The sequence below is a fragment of the Macaca thibetana genome, chromosome 3 (assembly GCF_024542745.1).
Source record: "Macaca thibetana thibetana isolate TM-01 chromosome 3, ASM2454274v1, whole genome shotgun sequence".
NCBI lineage: Eukaryota > Metazoa > Chordata > Mammalia > Primates > Cercopithecidae > Macaca > Macaca thibetana.
This window is the reverse complement of record NC_065580.1, coordinates 142,065,435-142,087,835: the sequence shown is the minus strand read 5'-3', so window position 1 is coordinate 142,087,835 and position 22,401 is coordinate 142,065,435. Positions and strand designations below refer to the sequence as shown.

The 22,401-nt window shown below is 47.2% G+C and overlaps 2 protein-coding genes across 2 annotated transcripts in view; one reads left to right on the top strand and one right to left on the bottom strand.

Annotated features, from left to right (window-relative positions):
* ARPC1A (actin related protein 2/3 complex subunit 1A) overlaps nucleotides 1–22,401 on the top strand; it is a 374,209-nt gene that overhangs the window by 160,873 nt on the left and 190,935 nt on the right. The gene's annotated exons all lie outside the window — the stretch shown is intronic.
* The window catches only part of KPNA7 (karyopherin subunit alpha 7), a 34,751-nt gene continuing 23,290 nt past the window's right edge, over nucleotides 10,941–22,401 (bottom strand). The window contains exons 7-10 of the mRNA XM_050784192.1: nucleotides 21,965–22,198; nucleotides 19,048–19,230; nucleotides 15,612–15,758; nucleotides 10,941–11,172 (exon numbers count right to left, since the gene is read on the bottom strand). Coding sequence (XP_050640149.1) covers nucleotides 11,086–11,172; nucleotides 15,612–15,758; nucleotides 19,048–19,230; nucleotides 21,965–22,198 — 651 coding nt within the window. The 3' untranslated portion in view covers nucleotides 10,941–11,085. The remainder of the gene's footprint in view (nucleotides 11,173–15,611; nucleotides 15,759–19,047; nucleotides 19,231–21,964; nucleotides 22,199–22,401) is intronic.

The window sequence follows — 22,401 nt, the reverse complement described above, 5'->3', positions numbered from 1 at the left end:
AATAGAGGGAAAAATGCTTTAAGATATTGAAAAAGAATCTGTATTCCAATCAGATTCTTTAAAACAGTATATGTAAGGCTGGGCGAGGTGGCTCACGTCTGTAATCCCAACACTTTGGGAAGCCAAGGCAGGCAGATCACCTGAGGTCGAGAGTTCAAGACCAACCTGATCAACATGGAGAAACCCTACCTCTACTAAAAATACAAAACTTAGCCGGGTGTGGTGGTGCACTCCTGTAATCCCAGCCACTCAGGAAGCTGAGGCAGGAGGATCACTTGAACCTGGGAGGCGGAGGTTGCGACAGCTGAGATCACGCCATTGCATTCCAACCTGAGCAACAAGAGCAAAACTCTGCCTCAGAAAGAAAAGTGTATGTAAATTCAAACTAGAAAAGCAATGCAAACAAAAATTATTGTGTTGAGGTCATAGGACCATTTTTTCTGTTGTTAAACGTGTAATATATTTATATATATATTTTGTATATGCACTATAAATATATGAGTGTGTATATATACATATTTTTTGAGACAGGGTCTCACTTTGTTGCCCAGGCTGGAGTGCAGTGGTACAATTGTAGCTCATTGTAACCTTGAACTCCTTGGTTCAAGTGATCCTTCCACCTCAGCCTCCTCAGTAGCTAAGGCTACAGATCCTCACCACCACGCCCAGCTAATGTTTTATTTTTATAAAGATGGGGTAATGCTATGTTGCCCAGGCTGGTCTTGAACTCATGGCCTCAAGTGATTCTCCCACCTCAGCCTCCCAAAGTGCTGAGATTATAGGTATAAGCCACCATGCCTGGCCGAATGTGTATTTTATATATAACTAATATTACCTACTTAACATTATTTAATGTAAAAATTCCAATGTTATACACTGTCTCTATTTTGACAGAATGGAACTTAACAGATCTTTTGGATTTAAATATTGTCTTGAGTTATGGTATCATTTTCTACTCCTCATGGACATCGCTTAAGATCCTTCTGTTTCAAGCAACAGGAACCCACTCTGGCTACTTAAAAAGAATTTCTTTTTTTTTTTTTTGAGACGGAGTCTCGCGCTGTTGCCCGGGCTGGAGTGCAGTGGCCGGATCTCAGCTCACTGCAAGCTCCGCCTCCCGGGTTTACGCCATTCTCCTGCCTCAGCCTCCCGAGTAACTGGGATTACAGGCGCCCGCCAACTCACCCGGCTAGTTTTTTGTATTTTTTAGTAGAGACGGGGTTTCACCGTGTTTGCCAGGATGGTCTCGATCTCCTGACCTCGTGATCCACCCGTCTCGGCCTCCCAAAGTGCTGGGATTACAGGCTTGAGCCACCGCGCCCGGCCTTAAAAAGAATTTCTTGAAAGAGTATGGGAGAGCGCCTAAGACCAGAAAGGAGGCCTGGAGAGGCAGGATGCAGGCGCCACTGGAAATGTCCATGGCAGGGCTTGCCGCTGGAGTCATCAAAGACACGCGAGCTATTTCTTCTGTCCCAAGCTGCTGGGTTTAAGATTCAAAGTCTCAGACCAGGCGCAGTGGCTCACGCCTGTAATCCTAGCACTTTGGGAGGCCAAGGCAGGAGGATCACCTGAGGTCAGGAGTCTCGAGACCAGCCTGGTCAACATGGCAAAACCCCGTCTGCTAAAAATACAAAAATTAGCCGGGTATGGTAGTACATGCCTGTTGTCCCAGCTACTAGGGAAGCTGAGCATAGTGGCGTGTGCATGTAATCCCAGCTACTCAAGAGAATGAGGCAGGAGGATCACTTGAGCCTGGGAGGCAGAGGTTGCAGTGAGCCGAGATCATGCCACTGAACTCCAGCCTAGGCGACAGAATGAGACTTTGCCTCAAAAAATAAAAATAAAAATAAGATCTGCAGCTCTGATTATTGGGATCACTTGTTGGAATGGCCAGGTTCCTGTGTGGTCACCCAGTAGATGTCCACCAATGACAGGCCCCGCTCACAGCCACTGTACTCCAGCCTGGCGACAGAGCGAGGCCTTGTCTAAAAAGAAAGTCTCAGAGAAAGAGCGTGCTTGGCAAAGATTTGCCACCTAGGGTATCCTGAGTTGATGAGGAAAGAGGGTACAAAGTGGAGTCTCCCAGGTGCCCCCATCTCCATGTGGGATGGCACAGCCCCTCGAGGAGTGCCCCCACCCCTAGCATAGCCCTCAGCTGTGGACAGATAATTACTGTAGGAGGAGATGAAGATACTAATTGCAGGTCCCAATGTCCATTCAATCATAGACTTGCTCTCATCACTAAATGAGAAGTTGGTGCAGGTGAACTGTCTTCCAGCAGTATTTTAGACAAACACCTTTTCTCTTCATTTATCAAAGGCCACCAAAGACCTGCTTTGGGCATGTTTTGGTGTGACACTTTTGAGCCAAAATTTAGCTTAATCTCTACTCTCAACTTGTGCAAATCAAGCCCAATCCCTTTGAGACAGGGTCTTGCTATGTTGTCCAGGCTGGACTTGAACTCCTGGGGCTCAAGGGATCCTCCAGCTTCAGCTTCCCCGGTAACTGGGTGATAGGGTTTGGATTTGTGTCTCCAACCAAATCTCATGTCAAATAGTAATCCCCAGTGTTGGAGGTGGGGCCTGGTAGGTGGTGATTGGATCACGGAGGCAGATTTCCCCCTTGCTTTTCTTGTCATAGTGGGTTCTCATGAGATCTGGTTGTTTAAAAGTATGTAGCACCTCCCTCTTCTCTCTCTTCCTTCTTCAGGCATGTAAGACATGCCTGCCTCCCCTTCACCTTCTGCCATGATTGAAAATTTCCTAAGGCCTCCCCAGCTGTGCTTCCTGTGCAGTCTGCAGAATCATGAGCCAATTAAACATCTTTTCTTTCTAAACCACCCAGACTCAGGTATTTATTTATAGCAATGCCAAAACAGACTAATACTCTGGGATTACAGGTACACATCAGCACGCCCAGTTTAATCCCTTTCAACATCTCATATCCATGCCCACACTGCCTAGCACCTACTATGTTTCTAGATCCTTTCCATCCCAGTTACTTTTGAGACGGTATCACCCAGGCTGCAGTGCAGTGGCGCAATCTCGGCTCACTGCAGCCTCTGCCCCCATGTTCAAGAAATTATCCTGCATCAGTCTCCTGAGTAGCTGGGATTACAGGTGTGCACCACCATGCTCGGCTAATTTTTGTATTTTTAGTAGAAACTGGGTGTCACCATGTTGGTCAGGCTGGTCTCGAGCTCCTGACCTTAGGTGATCCACCCGCCTCGGGCTTCCAAAGTGCTGGGATTACAGGCATGAGCCACCGTGCCTGGCCTATTTTTAATTTTTATTTTTTTGAGACAGTTTCGCCCTGTTGCCCAGGTTGGAATGCAATGGCACAATCTCGGCTCGCTGCAACCTCTACCTCCCAGGTTCAAGTGATTCTCCTACCTCAGCCTCCCAAGTAGGTGGGATTACAGGCATGTGCCACCATGCCGTTAATTTTTTGTATCTTTAGTAGACAGGGTTTCACCATGTCGGCCAGGCTGGTCTTAAACTCCTGACCTCATGATCCGCCCACCTCAGCCTCCCAAGTGCTGGGATTACAGGCGTGAGCCACCATGCCCAGTCTAGTTACTCCCCTTCTGACCACTGCCCACACAGCTTTTTCTGAAGAATGTTCTGTATTCACAGGTGTTATATGAAAAGTGAAGGGGACCAAAAGTCACTTGTGTTTGGGAGATTCTAGTTAAATCCAGTGGGACAAAGCTCTTTGTCTGACCAAGGCTGTAGGAATGCCACGGCAGACAACCCCTCTCCTGTAAGACATGTGTTCCCAGTATTTGCTTTCTGCCCAGTGACACATAGGAAAACGTCTAGCTTTAGAGTTTTGTTAGACATGGAATTGAGAGAAAGAAATACGAGTCTGGGCATGGTGGCTCATGCCTGTAATCCCAGCACTTTGGGAGGCTGAGGCCGGAAGATTGCTTGAGATCAGGAGTTCAAGACCAGCCTGGGTAGCATAGCAAGACCCTATCTCTACAAAAAGTAAAACAAAATTAGCCTGGTATGGTGGCATGCACCTGTGGTCCCAGCTACTCTGGAGTCTGAGGCAGAAGGATCACTCCAGCCCAGGAGGTCAAGGATGCGGTGAGTTGTGATTGCACCACTGTACTCCAGCCTGGGCAGCAGAGCGAGACCCCATCTCTAAAAGAATAGGAAGGCATGAACAGGGAGTGTCATAGCAGCTTGTCCTTTGAAGCAGGAACAAACCAGGAACTCTGCAGGCTGTGGCGCCAACACACTTCCATCTCATCTGATCCTCCTTTTCTCACTCAGCCTATGATGGTTCCAACAGTAACTGCTTCTTCAGCTTCCACTTCAGTTGCCCACAGCAGTCAAAGGAGACCCTTCTAAACTGTTAGGATCCGTCACCCCCTACTGCAAATGCTCCTGTGTTTTCCCACAGTATTGTTTTTATTGGTTTTGGTGTTTGTTTTTGAGATGGAGTCTTGCTCTATCACCCAGGCTGGAAAGCAATGATATCTCAGCTCACTGCAACCTCTACCTCCCAGGTTCAAGCAATTCTCATGCCTCAGCCTTCCAAATAGCTGGGATTACAGGTACACACCATGACTCCCAGCTAAGTTTTGCATTTTGAGTAGAGACAGGGTTTCACCATGTTGGCCAAATTGGTCTCAAACTCCTGGACTCAAGAGATCCACCTGCCTCGGCCTCCCAAAGTGCTGGGATTTCAGGTATGAGCCACCATGCCTGGCCTCTCACAATATTTAAAATAAAATTCAAAGTCTGCATCTTAGCTTACAAGGCCCCCTGATGTGATGCTCTCAAACCTCAGCCTCTCATACCCCAACTCCACCTTGCTCCAGCCACAGAGGCTGCTGCTCACACACCTGGAGCCAGCTCCCACCTCTGTGTCCTGGCCCCACTGTCTCCTCTGCCTGGGATGCCTTTCCCAGGAATTTGCAGAACTACCTTCACCTCCTTCAGGGCCAGCCTTGCCTTAGCACAGTGGTCCTCAACCCCTAGACTAGCCTGTAGCCCGATAGCAACCGGGCCACCCAGCAGGGGGTGAGTAGCAGGTGAGCGAAGCTGAGCTCTGCCTGTCAGATCAGTTGCAGCATAAAATTCCCATAGGAGAGAGAACCCTATTGTGAACTGTATGTGCAAGGGATCTAGGTTGCATGTTCCTCAGAATTTTTCAGATAAGGTAAAAAAAAAAAAAAAAAAAAAAAAAAAGGCTGGAGTGTACTGGTGCAACCTTGGCTCATTGCAACCTCCACCTCCCGGGTTCAAGCAATTCTCCTGCCTCAGCCTCCTAAGTAGCTAGGACTACAAGCTCATGCCATCATGCCCAGCTAATTTTTTTTTTCTTTTTGCATTTTTAGTAGAGACAGGGTTTCACCATGTTGGCCAGGCTGGTCTTGAATTCCTGACCTCAGGTGATCCGCCCCCCTTGGCCTCCCAAAGTGTTAGGATTACAGTTATGAGCCACTGTGCCCAGCCTCTTTATGAGAATCTAATGCCTGATGATCTGTCACTCTTTCCCATCACCCCCAGAGAGGACCGTCTAGTTGCAGGAAAACAAGCTCGAGCTCCCACTGATCCTACATGATGGTGAGTAACAGAATTGTTTCATTATCTATTACAATGTAATAATAAAGTACACAATAAATGGAATGTCTTGAATTATCCCCAAACCATTCCCCTCCCCGGCACCCCACTATCCGTGGAAAAATTGCCTTCCACAAAACCAGTCTGTGGTGTCCGAAATCTCAGCCACCTGAGTAGCTGGAATTACAGGCATGCACCAACATGCCTGGCTACTTTTTGTATTTTTAGTAGAGATGGGGTTTCACCATGTTGGCCAGGCTGGTCTCGAACTCCTGACCTCAAGTGATCTGCCCACCTCAGCCTCCCAAAGTGTTAGGAATGAGCCACAGCACCCAGCCAAGGTGAGGTTGTTCAGTAAGCAAAATACTCATTTTTCTCAGTTTTGCTCCCTCAGATGCTATCTTCCCCAAGTCTAAAACACTGTCATCATGTTCTCTTATTCTGCTTTTTCTTCCTGGAACTTGACTTACCTTACATTGGTTTATTGTCTGTCTCCCTAACTAGAATCTAAACCTCTTGAGGGCAGGAACTTCATCTGCTTTAGCATTTGCCTCTCAAATGCCCCTGAGAAGCTGGTTAAACACATTGATACTTAGGTCCTACACCCCAGAGTCTGTTTGAGGGGCAAGAATTCTGCATTTTTGCCATGTTCTTGGATGGTTCTCAGACAAGTGGCCATAGCCAGCACTCTGAGGGATATGGGAATAGGGGGTTAGTATCCCTAACAGAGCAAAACCCTCCCTCCCCCACCCACCCACACAAAACATGTGCTTTCAGAACAGCAGGGTAAATCTTGGCCCTGCTCTTACTTCGTGTTCATCTTTACCGCTCTGGGACTTTTTTTTTAAAGAGGTAGGGTCTGGTTCTGTCACCCAGGCTGGGGTACAGTGGCAGGATTGTGGCTCACAGCCACCTCAACCTCCTGGGCTCAAGTGATCCTCCCACCTCAGGCTCCCAAGTAGCTAGAACCACAGGTGTGCACCACCCCATCCAGCTAATTTTTAAAATTTTTTGTAGAGATGGGATCTTGCTATGATGCCTAGGCTGCTTTCAAACCCCTGGTCTCAAGCGATTCTTCCACTTCGGCCTCCTGAGTAGCTGGGACCACAGGCGCACACCACCAGTCCCGGCTGTGTTTCCTTATCTTTGACATGGATGCACTGCCACCTACTTCAAAGAACTTTAATGCACATCTAGCCCTTGACATTTAGTTTGCTTCCCATCCTGAACTCTCCATTAATGAAACCGCGGTAGCTCACACCTGTAATCCCAGCACTTTTGGAGGCCAAGGTGGGAGGATCACAAGGTCAAGAGATTGAGACCATCCTGGCCAACATGGTGAAACCTCATCTCTACCAAAAATACAAAAATTACCTGGCCATGGTGCCACGAGCCTATAATCCCAGCTACCCGGGAGGCAGAGGTTGCAGTGAGCTGAGATCGCACCACTGCACTCCAGCCTGGGTGAAAGAACAAGACTGTCTCAAAAAAAAAAAAAAAAAAAAAAAAAACAACCAAACTTGGGATCACTTGTTGGAACGACCGGGTTCCTGTGCGGTCACCCAGCAAATGTCCACCAATGACAGGCCCCGCTCACGGCTCCAATCAGCCCGAGGACCTTTCTATTATAAGCAGAGATCCAAGGACACCAGACATCTGATGGAAGCCTTTGCCGTGGGCACACCAAACCAACAGACACTCCCCAAGAATCAATGCACAAACAAAGCTAGGTCAATAGCACAGAGATAGGATCTTGCATTAATGAAGAAGGGGGCTTGAAAAGAGAAACCTATGTAAACAGTGTCTCCAATTAAGTGACTGCAGAAATGAAAAGCCTGGAAGAAAGCCCCAGAAAGTAAAAAAAAAAGATGGAAAATAGAGAATGGGACAAGAAAATGAGAGAATCCGTTTCAGTGGGAAAAAAAAAATGGTGGTGGCAGGGGAGATAATTCTATTTTTTCTCTTTTTCTTTTTAGAGATGGGGTCTCGCTATGTTGCCCAGGCTGGTCTCAAACTCCTGGACTCAAGGGATCCTCCCACCTCAGCCTCCCAAAGTGCTGGAATTATAGGCGTGAGCCACTGTTCCAAGCTCTTGATTTTAAAAAATTAAAGGACATAATTCTAGACTGCAAGGCTCATATTTGGTTGTACAGAAAATAAGTTTCTATTCAGGACAGCACATTTAAGAATACTGGAGACACAACCTACAAACTTCAGTCAGTGGAGGTGAGACAGGGGAAGAGAGTCATGCACAAAATAATTGGCAATCAGAGTAGAAGACTTTGAACCCAACACTGAAAACTAGAATATAGGCCGGGCGCGGTGGCTCAAGCCTGTAATCCCAGCACTTTGGGAGGCCGAGACTGGCGGATCACGAGGTCGGGAGATCGAGACCATCCTGGCTAACACGGTGAAACCCCGTCTCTACTAAAAAAATACAAAAAACTAGCCGGGCGAGGTGGCGGGCGCCTGTAGTCCCAGCTACTCGGGAGGCTGAGGCAGGAGAATGGCGTGAACCCGGGAGGCGGAGCTTGCAGTGAGCTGAGATCCGGCCACTGCACTCCAGCCTGGGCGACAGAGCGAGACTCTGTCTCAAAAAAAAAAAAAAAAAAAGAAAACTAGAATATAATGATCGATGCTTGCAACATTCTGAAGGTCATAGTTTCCAGTCTAGAACACTCTCTGCAGCTGGATTATCAACCAGGAGTCAAAACGAAGTACGTGTTTTCAAGGTTGGGTGCAGTGGCTCACACCCTGTAATCCCACGGAGGTCAGGAGTTTGAGACCAGCCTGTTCAACATGGTGAAAACCCATCTCTACTTTAAAAAAACAAAACAAAACAAAACAAAACAAAACAAAAATTAGCTGGGCATGTTGGCGGGTGCCTGTAATTCCAGCTACTCAGGAGGCTGAGGCAGCAAAATCACTTGAACCCAGGAGATGGAGGTTGCAGTGAGCCGAGATCGTGCCACTGCGCTCCAGTCTGGATAACAGAGCAAGACTCCGTCTCAAAAATAAAAATAAAAAATCAAGTACATGTTTTTGGATGAGCAGTGTCTGAAATTTAACCTCCCATGCACCCTCTCCGAAGAGACATGCATATTAAAAGCCAGTGGGTCTCAGTGGCTCACGCCTGTAATCCCAGTGCTATTGAGAAGCCAAGGCAGGACGATCGCTTGATCCCAGGAATTCAAGGTCAGCTTCCCTGTTTCCTAGATCCCATGCCTACCTCATGCCATCATTTATTTTGGAGACAGGGTCTCACTTCGTAGCCCAGGCTGGTGTGCAGTGTCGCCATCATAGCTCACTGCAGCCTTGAACTTCCTGGCTCAAGCAATCCTTTTGCCTTAGGCTTCCCAAAGCCAAATTAATTAAAATTTTAAAAGCCAAATTAATTAAACAATTAGCTGAGCATAGTGGCACACACCTGTAGACCCAGCTGCTCAGGAGACTGAGGCAGGAGGACTGCTTTAGCAAGGCTGCCCTGAGCTGAGCTGTAATGGTGCCGCTGCACTCCAGTCTGGGCAACAGAGTGAGACCTTGTCCCTAAAATAAAGGGGAAAACAAGAGCAGGCAGGCATGAGATCCTGGAAACAGGTAAATTGACCCAGGAAAAGTGAATGGAGCCCCCAGGATGATGGTAAAAGCCGATCTCGGGACAACAGATGTGTACCAGAAGATGGGGGCAACTATTTCAGGCTGGAGCATGACAGAGAGCTCTCCAGTGGGTGTGGATGACAAGCATGTTGGTAGATTACTGATGTATTACATTCAGCAGGAGGTTGACACTTGTAGCGAAGAATTTGATAGGAGGTAAGCCCAAGGTAAAACAAAGCATACGAGCGAAGGTATGGATTAATGCTAAGGAAAACATACTTCTGAATATAATTCACATCATTATGATAGAACCTGGACATCAAGCTAACAAAAATTAGGTATCTATGATGGGAAGACAGGGAGGGTATAAAAAATGGCTACCTCTTCTGTAAATTCGATCATCTTCAAATGTAGCAGAAGCATGATGTTTAGAATTACGAAAGCATAGACTAAACAGATCAAAGGGTAGAAAGTTCTGGTCTCTGGGGATAGGGTGGAGCTGGCATGGGTCCTCCCTTATTTTAAATATCTATAGCTCTGTAAAATGTACATTGTATCAAAGTTCATTTAAGTTATGAAAACTAAGTATACAAGAAAGTCATGGCTCAAATATAAAATGTAGGCCAGGTACAGTGGCTCATGCCTGTAATCCCAGCACTTTGGGAAGCCAGAGAGAGATGATGGCTTAAGGCCAGCAATTTGAGACTAACCTGGACAACATAGTAAGACCCCATCTCTACAAAATTCTTTAGAAGGTTACCTGCATATGGTGGTGTTGCCCTGAAATATAGAAACACACACACACACTCACTCTCTCTCTCTTTCTAGGAAGAATAAGAGAGATTGAGTTTCTAGAGAAAATTATCTTAGATCTTGTCAGTGTCAGGATATTAATTGCCAGAGGAAAGAAGGCCAGTAACACTGTCCCTGCAGCACCAAGAACCAATGATATTGTATCTGCAAGTCAAAGTCTGTGTAGCGGCCGGGCATGGTGGCTCATGCCTGTAGTCCCAGCACTTTGGGAGACTGAGATGGGTGGACCACCTAAGGTCATGAGTTTGAGACCAGCCTGGTCAACGTGGTAAAATGCCGTCTCTACCAAAAATACAAAAATTAGCCTGGCATGGTGGCAGGCACCTATAGTCCCAGCTATTTGGCAGCAGAGGCAGGAAAATCACTGGAACCTGGGAGACGGAGGTTGCAGTGAGCCTAGATCACACCATTGCACTCCAGCCTGGGTGATAAGAGCGAAACTCCATCTCAAAAAAAAAAGAGAAAAAGAAAGAAAAACAGTCTGTCCAGATAGCTATAAGACCATTCTACTCTGTCTTGAAGGTTTTACTTTAAGATCTTTTAAAAGGCAATTACTAAACAAATGTTCTTTATTTTTTATTTTTTTGAGATAGAGTTTCACTCTTGTTGCCCAGGCTGGAGTACAATGGCTCGATCTCAGTTCACTGCAACCTCCACCCTCCTGGGTTCAAGCAATTCTCCTGACTCAGCCTCCCAAATAGCTGGGATTACAGGCATGCGTCACCACACCTGGCTAATTTTTTGTATTTTTAGCAGAGAGAGTTTCACCATATTGGCCAGGCTGGTCTCGAACTCCTGACCTCAGGTGATCTACCCGCCTTGGCCTCCCAAAGTGCTGGGATTACAGGTGTGAGCCACCACGCTCGGCCTAAACAAACAAACATTCTTAGGAGATGAATTCCACATGGTTTTAAGAAGCAAGGGGTTTATCTGAAGTTCAGATAGAGAAAGGTGAAAGTGTTAAACATTTTATTAATGTCAAGTTTTAAAAGCTTCACATTGGGGTTATACTTGGGTTACACTAAGATAGTGGACTGCAGCTTCTTAAAGAAGTTATCCTTTAGCACTGGGTTGTTGGCTTAGGAGTTATGGAGCTTGGCTATTTTTTTGCTAAGCATTCATAATCTATAAATTCATAATCTTGGTCTAGGACTTGGCTCAGTAAAGTTAGGCTCTCATCTTCTTCCTTCAGGAGAGAACAGACACTGTTATAACCTCCAGGATTCTCAGCACATTATCACTGCACATTTGGCAAAATGCACCTTGTAACCAAATCGACCCTCTTTCACCATGTTTAAGCAGGTAGCTCAGTAGCAATTAAGTACATTTACACTGTTGTGCAATCATCACCACCACCCACCTCTGGAACTTTTTCATCTTGCACAACTGAAGCTTTGTACCTATTACATCAGGAGTCCCCAACCACCGCCCTGTCCCCGGTCCATGGCCTATTAGGAACTGGGCCACACAGCAGAAGGTGAGCAGCAGAGCAGCAAGTGAAGCTTCATCTGTATTTACAGCCACTCCCCATCACTCACATTACCACCTGAGCTCTGCCTCCTGTCAAATCAGTGGCAGCATTAGATTCTCATAGCAGCACAAACCCTGTTGTGAACTGCACCTGCCAGGGAACCAGGTTACACGCTCCTTATGAGAATCTAGTGCCTGATGATCTGTCACTGTCTCCTGTCACCCCCAGATGGGACTGTCTAGCTGCAGGAAAAAAGCTCAGGGCTCCCACTGATTCTGCATGATGATGAGCTGTATAATTATTTCATTATACATTACCATGTAATAATAATATAAAGTACACAATAAATGTAATGCTCTTGAATCATCCCGAAACTATCCCCTAACTCCCCATCTGTGGAAAATTTGTCTTTTATAAAAACTGGTCCCTGCCAGGTGCGGTGGCTCACGCCTGTAATCCCAGCACTTTGGGAGGCCAAGGTGGGTAGATCACGAGGTCAGGAGATCAAGATCATCCTGGCCAACATGGTGAAACCCTGTCTGTACTGAAAATACAAAAAATTAGCCTGGTGTGGTGGCGGCGGGTGCCTGTGGTCCCAGCTACTCGGGAGGCTGAGGCAGGAGAATGGCGTGAACCTGGGAGGCAGAGCTTGTAGTGAGCCAAGATCATGCCGCTGTACTCCAGCCTGGGTGACTGAGCGAGACTCCATCTCAAAACAAACAAACAAACAAAACTGGTCCCTGCTGTCAAAAAGGTTGGGATCACTGATTAAATCACTCCTCATTCCCTCCTTCATCCAGCACCTGGCAAACACCATTCTACTTTGTTTCTATGAATTTGATGACTCTAGGTACCACATCTAAGTGGAATCATGTAATATTTGTCCTTTTGTGAGTAGGTTGTTTTTAAATGCAGTTTTGATAGACATAGAACACCGTCCTGACAATGAGTAAGCAAATGATGGGTATAGCTACTACTTCTAGTCCAGAAATCTTTACCCTGGAATTCTTGGATAAGCCCCAGGGATCAAACCACCTTTAACAGATGAGTCTCTTTTTATTTATTTATTTGGGATGGCATTTCGCTCTGTCGCCCAGGCTGGAGTGCAGTGGCATGATCGCAGCTCACTGCAACCTCTGCTTTCCAGGTTCAAGTGATTCTCCTGCCTCAGCCTCCTGAGTAGCTGGGATTATGGGCGCCTGTCACCACACCCAGCTAATTTTTGTATTTTTAGTAGACACGGGGTTTCGCCATGTTGGCCAGGCTGGTCTCGAACTCCTAATCTCGGGTGATCCACCTACCTCGGCCTCCCAAAGTGGTGGGATTACAGGTGTGAGCCACTGCACCCAGCTGAGCTTATTTATGAGGTTTTCATAGGAACCATTAACCTGGAAAATGCTTATCACCATTATCACCATTCTGGGTCTGGTCTCCTTTGAGAACTTTTTTTTTATTTTTTAAGACAGTCTCGGCCAGACACAGTGGCTCACGCCTGTAATCCCAGCACTTTGGGAGGCCAAGGCGGGCAGATCACGAGGTCAGGACATCGAGACTATCCTGGCTAACATAGTGAAACTTCATCTCTACCAAAAATACAAAAAATTAGCCTGGCATGGTGGCGGTAGGTGCCTGTGGTCCCAGCTACATGGGAGGCTGAGGCAGGAGAATGGCATGAACCCGGGAGGTGGAGCTTGCAGTGAGCTGACATTGCGCCACCGCACTCCAGCCTGGGTGACAGAGCAAGACTCTGCCTCAAAAAAAAAAAAAAAAAAAGTCTCACGCTGTTGCTCAGGTTGGAGTGCAGTGGCACAATCTCAGCTCAAGCAATCCTCCCACTGCAGCCTCCCGAGTAACTGGGATTACAGGCACATGCCATTACGCCTGGCTAATTTTTGTATTTCTTGTAGATATGGGGTCTTGCTATTTTGCCCAGGCTGGTCTCAGAGCTCCTGGGCTCGAGCAATCCACCCGCCTTAGCCTCCCAAAGTGCTGCAATTACAGGCCTGAGCTACCACACCTGGCTTGAGAGCTTTTTTTTTTCTTCTCCTCGGAGATGGAGTTTTGCTCTGTTGCCCAGGAATACAGTGGCACCATCCTGGCTCACTGCAATCTCTGTTCTGGGGTTCAAGTGATTCTCCTGCCTCAGCCTCCTGAGTAGCTGGGATTACAGGCACAAACCACCACACCCAGCTAATTTTGTATTTTTAGTAGATACGGGGTTTCGCCATGTTGGCCAGGCTGGTCTCGAACCCCTAACCTCGAGGGAAGCCTGCCTCGGCCTCCCAAAGTGCTGGGAATACAGACGTGAGCCACTGCTCCCAGCAGAGAGCATCTTCTTGGTCCCAAATCAAGATTAAATGCCCCAGCTAACCACACCATCTACCTGGTCATATTGACTGTATGGTCCTTTATTTTGCTGATAAGTTACCTTTGACACTTAAGAGAAGTGTTACTCTGTAAACTCCTAGCCCCATGTTGATCTGGTCATGAAATAAATGTGAGGTTGCCTTCCTCATATGAAAAATTTCTGATATAAGTGCAAATCAAACCACAATGAGATTCCACTTTATACCCATGAGGATAGCTATTACCAAAACACCCAGAAAATAACAAGTGTTGGCAAGGGTGTGGAGAAATTGGAATCCTCATGCATTGTTGGTAGGGATGTGAAATGGTACATCTACTATGGAAAAGAGCATGGTAGTTCTTCAAAACTTCAAAATGGAATTACCATATAATCTAGCAATTCCACTCTGGGTATATATACTCCAAAGAACTGGGCCAGGCGTGGTGGCACACACCTGTAATCCCGGCACTTTGGGAGGTCAAGACAGGTGGCTTGCTTGAGCTCAGGAGTTTTAGACCAACCTGGACAACATGAAGAAACCCCATCTCTATTTAAAAAAATACAAAAGTTAACTGCTGTCATGGTGGTGCATGCCTGTAGTCCCAGCTCCTTGGGAGGCTTAGGTAGGAGGACTGCTTGAGTTTAGGGAAGTCAAGGCTACAGTGAGCAATGATTGCTGCCACTGCCTTCCAGCCTGGGTGACAGAGCAGGGCCCTGTCTTTAAAAAAAAAAAAAAAAAAAAAAATTGGAAGCAGGGACTCTAACAGGCTTAAACACCCACGTTCATAGCAGCGTCTTCACCATAGCCAAATAGTAGAAGAAACTCACATGTCCATTGACAGGGAAATGAATAAATACAATGCGGCATATATATTCAATGGAGTATTATTCAGCCTTAAAAAAGAAAGCAATCCTGACATGCTACAACACGGATGAACCTTGAAGACCGTATGCCAAGTGGAAATACATCAGTCACGAAAGGACAAATGCTGTACCAATTCCACTCATGAGGTCCCTAGAATAGTCAAATTCATAGAGACAGAAAGCAAAATGATAGTTACTGAAAGGGCTGGGGGAAAGGTGTGTTGGGGACTTTGTAGTTAACGGGTAGGGAGTTTCAGTTTGAGAAGATAAAAACTGTTGTGGAGACGGGCCGGGCGTGGTGGCTCATGCCTGTGATCCCAGCACTTTGGGATTACACCGAGGCGGGTGGATCACTTGAAGCCAGGAGTTTGAGACCAGCCTGACTAACATAGGGAAACCCTGTCTCTACTAAAGATTAGCTGGGCGTGGTGGTACATCTCTCTAATCCCAGCCACTCAGGTCACGGAGGCTCAAGAATCAACTGAATCTGGGAGGCAGAAGTTGCAGTGAGCCGAGATGGCGCCTCTGCCCTCCCGCCTGGGCAACAGAGTGAAACCATCTCAATAAATAAATAAATACATACATACATACATACATAAATACATAAATAAATAAATAAAAAGTCACTTTAGCATCAAATCCTCTCCCCTGCCATACCTCTCCCAAAAAGGAGACCAGTAAAGTGAAGTTTTAAGCCAGAGGCAGCGGGATAAGCTCCTAAGGAATTCGAACAGCTTCCAGGCACCAAGAAGCCACTACTCAAAGATGACCTGATACAGCACGGGTAGAGGAGACACATTAACTTCAGAGGATGTGGCGGGAGAGAAGCCCACCTGCCCAGTCACCTGCCACACGCAACAGCCCAGGCCCCGGCAGGGTCACCCGCTGCAGAGCTGCCCCACCAGGACCCCTGGACACTCCTTCGCACTCCTAAGTCACTTACCTCACCAAAGTGCTTCTCGATGATGTTCAAAGCCGCCCGGCCAATTTGACGGTTCTCATGCAGTTGTAAAGCCTCAATTCTATCGATCCCACCAAGTTCTTCTATCAGAAGACACAGGCTTTCCTTCTCAGACAGTTTCTCTGCTGCCTGTGGCCAAGTATAAGGGGACATGAGACCCCCAGCAGGAGCCCTTGTGGGGTGGGACCTCTGCCAGTCCTCTAGGGAGCTGCCCCCAGTGGAAGCAGACCAAAGCCTACCACTCCTGAATGGATAGTTGCAATTTCACTCTTCCCAAATTGGTTGAAAATTACATGATCTTCCTCCCATTTCAGGTATCCACGTTATACAGACATATATCATAAATACAGGGCCGGGCGCAGTGGCTCATGCCTGTAATCCCAGCACTTTGGGAGGCCAAGGCAGGCGGATCACTTGAGGTCAGGAGCTTGAGACCAGCCTGGCCAACACGGTGAAACCTCATCTCTACTAAAAATACAAAAATTAGCTGGGTGTGGTGGCAGGTGCCTGTAATCCCAGCTACTCAGGAGGCTGAGGCACAAGAATTGCTTGAACCAGGAGGCAGAGGTTGCAGTGAGCTGAGATTGCACCATTACACTCCAGCCTGTATGACAGCATAAGACTCAGTCTCAAAAAAAAATTAGTAAATAAAGAAGATACACAGGGAAGACTCAGAAGGTATCACAATTTTGTTAACATTTTGTGTAGAGACAAGATCTCGCTGCATTACCCAGATTAGTCTCCAACTCCTGGCCTCAAGCGATCCTCCTGCCTTGGTCTCCCAAAGTGCTGGGATTATAGGTATGAGCCACTGAATTTGGCCCAAATATCTTTTTTTTTTTTTTTTTTTTTGGAGACAGAGTCTTGCTCTATAGCCCAGGCTGGAGTGCAGTAATCTTGGCTCACTATACTCTCTACCTCCCAGGTTCAAGAAATTCTCTTGCCTCAGCCTCCTAAGTTGCTGGGACTACAGGCACATGCCATGCCAGTCTAACTTTTTTGTATTTTTGTAGAGATGGGGTTTCGCCATGTTGGCCAGGCTGGTCTCGAACTCCTAACCTCAGGTGATCCACCTGCCTCTGCCTCCTAAAGTGCTGGGATTACAAGCACGAGCCAACGCACTTCACCCAAATATCTATTCTTTGTCTGTGTCGTTTGATCCAAGTTTTAGGATGTCACTGGGTTGAGTTTCAAATCTAGTCTTGACTCAGATCGTTCTTTTCAAGAAAATTACATTAAAAAGATGCTTAAAGTGGGCTTCTAAAAGGAGCTCCCCAGTGTTACTTTGAAGCTTTTCAGATGGTTTTGTCACCTATAAAAGAACCTTAACTAAGCTGGACATGGTGGCCCATTCCTGTAATCCCAGCACTTTGGGAGGCCGAGGTGAGAGGATCACTTGAGCCCAGGAGTTTGAGACCAGCGTGGGCAACATAGCAAGACCCCACCTCTGCTAAAAATACAAAAATTAGATGGGTGTGGTAGGACAAGCCTATAATCCCAGCTACTTGGAAGGCTGAGGTGGGAGGATCACCTGAACCTAAGAAGTTGAGGCTGTAGTGAGCTGAGATCACGCCATTGCATTCTAGCCTGGGTGACAGAGTGAGATCCTGTTATATTTATATTTATAATTTATTTATAGAGACAGACTCTTGCTTTGTCGCCCAAGCTGGAGTGCAGTGGCTTGATCTCGGCTCACTGCAACCTCCACTTCCTGGGTTCAAGTGATTCTCATGCCTCAGCTTCCTGACTAGCTGGGATTACAGGCGTGAGCCACTGTGCCTGGCTAATTTTTTTGTAGACATGGGGTTTCACAATGCTGGCCAGGCTTGTCTTGAAATCCTGACCTCAGGTGGTCTGCACACCTCGGCCTCCCAAAGTGCTGGGATTACAGGTGTGAGCCACTATGCCCAGGCAAAAAATATTAATTTTTTAAAAGGACCCTAACCAAATGAATCTAGCTAGCCTCTGAGATTGCCCTGATGATCCCTGACCCCTGGTGCCCAAACCCTGTGTAGTTCCCCACTCACATTGAATGGGGGTGACCTGTATAACCAATAGGATGTTGTGGAAGTGACAGAATGTGACCTCCAAGGTCAGGTCATGAAGGACATTGAGGCCTTCACCTTGCTTTTAGACTCCGTACTCCATAGGAAGCCAGCTGCGTGATGTGAGGACACTCAGGCAGCCCAATGGAGAAGGTCCACGTGTCCAAGTGACTTTCCAGCCGTCGTGTGAGCCTCCTCAGAAGCCAATCCTCTTGGCCAGGCATGGTGGCTCACACCTGTAATCCTAGCACTTTGGGAGGCTGAAGTGGGAGGATGACTTGAGCCCAGGAGTTAGAGAACAGTCTGGGTAACACAGAGAGACGCCGTCTCTACTAAAAATACAAACATTGGCCAGGCGTGGTGGCATCTGGTTATAGTGCCAGCGATTCAGGTGGCTGAGGTGGGAGGATTGCTTGAGCCCAGGAGATCAAGGCTGCAGCGAGCTAGAATCACAGCACTCCAACCTAGATGACAGAGCAGAGATCCTGTCTGTCTCTGTCTATCCATCTCTGCCTGTCTGTCTCTGCCTGTCCATCTCCGTCTCCGTGTCTCCGTGTCTCCGTCTCTCCGTCTGTCTCCGTCTGTCCGTCTCCGTCTCTGTCTGTCTCCGTCTGTCTCTGTCTCTGTGTGTATCTGTCTGTCTCTGTCTGTGTGTCTCTGTATGTGTCTGTCTCTCTCTGTGTCTCTTCTCTCTGTGTCTCTCTGTCTGTCTGCCCCTGTCTCTGTCTCTATAAAAAGACAGCTATAGCCACTCCCCACCCTGAACTATTAGTGACTGCCCCTTTATCTGATTTACTTTATCCGTAACTCCCTACCTGATGTGTCTGTCCTCCGCCTCCCCACTCATACCTAATGTCCATTACAGCAAGGACTGTCATAGTCTGAGCACCTGAAAAAATATCTGGCACACAGACATTTGTTCGAGAAAACGAAGACCATGGTCCTTCGAGATGGCTCCTTTTGTGTTTATCCACAGGACACATGGACAGAGGAGGGTGGAGGGATTGGGGGAAGAGAAATAATCCAACTTGGGTTTTGTTTTGAGACGGAGTCTGGCTCTGTCACCTGGGCTGGAGTGCAGTGGCACTATCTCGGCTCACTGCAACCTCTGCCTCCCGGGTTCAAGTGATTCTCCCACCTCAGCCTCCAGAGTAGCTAGGATACAGGCATGCGCTACCATTCTGGCTAATTTTTGTAATTTTAGTAGAGACAGGGTTTCACTATGTTGGCCAGGCTGGCCTCAAACTCCTGACTTCAGGTGATCCACCCGCCTCAGCCTCCCAAAGTACAACTTGAGTTTTAAGAGCCACATTAAATGCCTATATCCAGTTGGAGACAGCTATTTACAAACCAACCTGTTCAGAACGGCTCACCTGGAGGATGCAAGAGATGACATCGAGGATGATGAGAACAATTTTAACATCTGGGGCTGTGAGCAGATTCACCAGTGGCTCCAGGACCCCAGAGTGGACGAGCTGGATCAGCTGATCCATGGTGGCCCCTGTTGCAAAGTTCGCCACCATCCAGACAGCCTCTTTCTGGACTTTAAATTCTCCCTGCAGAACAAGGACGTTTACATTCTCTACAGATCCTGAAGAACCTAAATATAGGACACCAACTTGGTTCACATTCTCGGGAGGCTGGTGACAGCCAGAACTGCATGTATGATTTACATAGAATGCCTTGGCTACCTGCCTCTAGTTCTTTTTCTTTTTTCCCCCACCCTCACTCTGTCACCCAGGCTGGAGTGCAGTGGTACAGTCTCAGCTCACTGCAACCTCCACCTCCCGGGTTCAAGCGATTCTCCTGCCTCAGCCTCCCGAGTAGCTGGGATTACAGGCACTCACCACCATACCCGGCTAGTTTTTGTATTTTTAGTAGAGATGGGGTTTCACCATGTTGGCCAGGCTGGTCTCAAATTCCTGACCTCAAGTGATCCTCCCATCTCGGCCTCTCACAGTGTTGCGACTACAGGCATGAGCCGCCATGCCCAGCCCCTGCCTCTAGTTCTTGATCAGAAGACGGCATCTTTGGAAAGCCAAGAAGCAGGCAGGCAGACTCAGGTGGGGTCTTAGAGGGAAGCCCTAAGATCAAATAGGCTCATTTGCCCATATCAGGCTACAGGGAAAAATTGAAACTGACATTAACCAATTTAGGTAATCTACATAGACTAGGAGTTATACTTTGGGTTTAGATGACAGTAGCCTATGTCTGCATTTTTAGTCTTTCTGATCTAATAAAGCTTTGGCCAAGAAGCTATAAGGCTGGGCACACAGATACAACCTAAGGGACCAAGCCAGCCCAGAGGTGACAGAAAAAATATCACTCACATCGGGCGCTGTGACTCACACCTACAATCCCAGCATTTTGGGAAGCCGAGGCAGGTGGATTGTCTGAGCTCAGGAGTTAGAGACCAGCATGGGCAACATGGTGAAACCCTGTCTCTACTAAAATTTTAAAAAATTAGCCAGGCATGAAGGCGTGCACCTGTAATCCCAGTTACTCAGCAGGCTGAGGAAGGAGAATCACTCAAACCCAGGAAGTGGAGGTTGCAGTGAGCCGAAATTGTCCCGCTGCACTCCAGTCTGGGTGACAGAGCAAGACTCTGTCTCCCAAAAAAAAAAAAAAATTGCTCAGTAAATCTTTGCATTTATAAAGTGCACTCTCGGCCAGAGATACAGGAGGAATTTATCTTCTACTCTTCTATTCCTGGGCAGGATTTATTCCCAATTTATGGCTGGGGAAAACTGACCTCAGTGTAAAACCAAAACAAAAACAAAACAAATAACTTATGGCTCCAAGCAAGTTCTAGTTCAAAAGATACCACTTGAAATATAAGTGCTCTTTGATTCATAACTAGATATTTCTCACTAGAATATGTACAGATTCACAGGGGTGTGCAGGACCGGAAGTACTGAATAGGTCGGAAGATGCTATAATTTGGGTAACACACCTAGCCTTTCTTGCCTAGCTTGTCATACGTGGTGCACCCTGGGAACTCACCACCCAGCCTGAGAACAAGAACACCGCCAGTAGCTTCTCCTCAACGCCATGAGACTCCATCTGCCTCCCCACCCCCAGCCCAAGGTAACCACTCCTGACTATAAATGGTTTAAACATAGCTCATTCCTTTAAAGGTAGCAAAAAGAAAAATGCCAAGGATAGTTGTGCTCCTGCAAAAGGGGAATGCAAATCAGGAGAAATAATGAAGTTTTGTTTGTTTGTTTGTTTTTGAGACAGAGTTTTACTCTTGCTGCCCAGGCTGGAGTGCAGTGGCACGATATTGGCTCACTGCAACCTCCACCCCCCAGGTTCAAGTGATTCTCCTGTCTTAGCCTCCCAAGTAGCTGGGATTACAGGCGCCCACTATCACAACCTGGCTAATTTTTTGTATTTTGAGTAAGGATGGGGTTTCACCATGTTGGCCAGGCTGGTATCGAACTCCTGATCTCAGGTGATCCACTTGCCTTGGCCTCCCAAAGTGCTGGGATTACAGGCATAAGCTACTGTGCCTGCCCCCAATGTTTTTTTTTTTTTTGAGACAGGGTCTCACTGTGTCACACAGGCTACAGTGCAGTGGTACGATCCTAGCTCACGGTAGCCTTGACCTCCCGGGCTCAATTGATCCTCCTACCTTAGCCTCTGAAGTAGCTGGGACCACAGGCATATGCCACCATGCCTGGCTAATTTTTGTATACATATACTTTTCATAGAGAAAGTTTCACCACATTGCCCAGGCTGGTCTCATACTCCTGAGCTCAATCTATCCACCTGACTGGGCCTCCCAAAATGTTGGATATACAGCCGTGAGCCACTGCACCCAGCCTGCTTTAGTGTATTTCTACATTTAGATTTGAATTTTGACATTACCACTTTCGTCAATTTAACTTGGCTTTTTCCTTCCGTGTATGATATCACCATAGCATGATATGTTTGTCCTGCTAAAAATAAAAGCTCCACCCTCTTTTGGTAGGGAGAGAATAGATGGCATATTCTTTGAACACCACTTAGACATAAGCCAATATTTACTAGCTCTTGAGCTTTCTGGATGCTTGAGCCATGGGGTCACCTTGTCATTGAACAATGCTTGTTCCATCTTCCAAATCTTTTAATGGGTTCTTCAGAATGGAACGCCCCCTTCCTTTTTTTCAGGCAGAGCTAGGACTGAGGTTTCATAGCTCTGCTGTGATCTCAGTCTGCTTCTGCGCCTGTGTCTGGATTCCTGAAGGAGTTCAACCCAGTGCTATTGAAAAGTAGTCCTTTGCCATGGTTGCTGTGTGCGCCACTTACGTTTTTTAGCACGGCCACCAAGGGAGGCAAGACATCGTAGGCAAGCAGCTGCTGGATGTGGTGACAGGGCCCCGCCGCTACGTTGCTCAGGGCCCAGGCTGCCTCCTTCTGGATGGAGGGCTTGTTGTGTTGCAGGAGCTGGGGGAGCACGTTCAGCACGCCCGCGTCGATGGCCACCTGCGTCTGCTCATCTGTGCCCGTGACAATGTTCCCCACGGTGCGGAGAGAAGGAGTCTGGAAGAGTAAGGCTAGAAGTCTAAGTATTTCAAGTCTATCCAAGGAAAGGCAACACTCACACCAAGTTCTGTTCCCTCCCAAACACTGTCATGCTATAGCTGATGGTTGTCTAGAAGACTGAACAGGAATTGTATCTGTGATCATTATTTATTCAATTCACCTATGGCCTTTTTACTTTAAGGGAGAGGGTCTTACTGTTA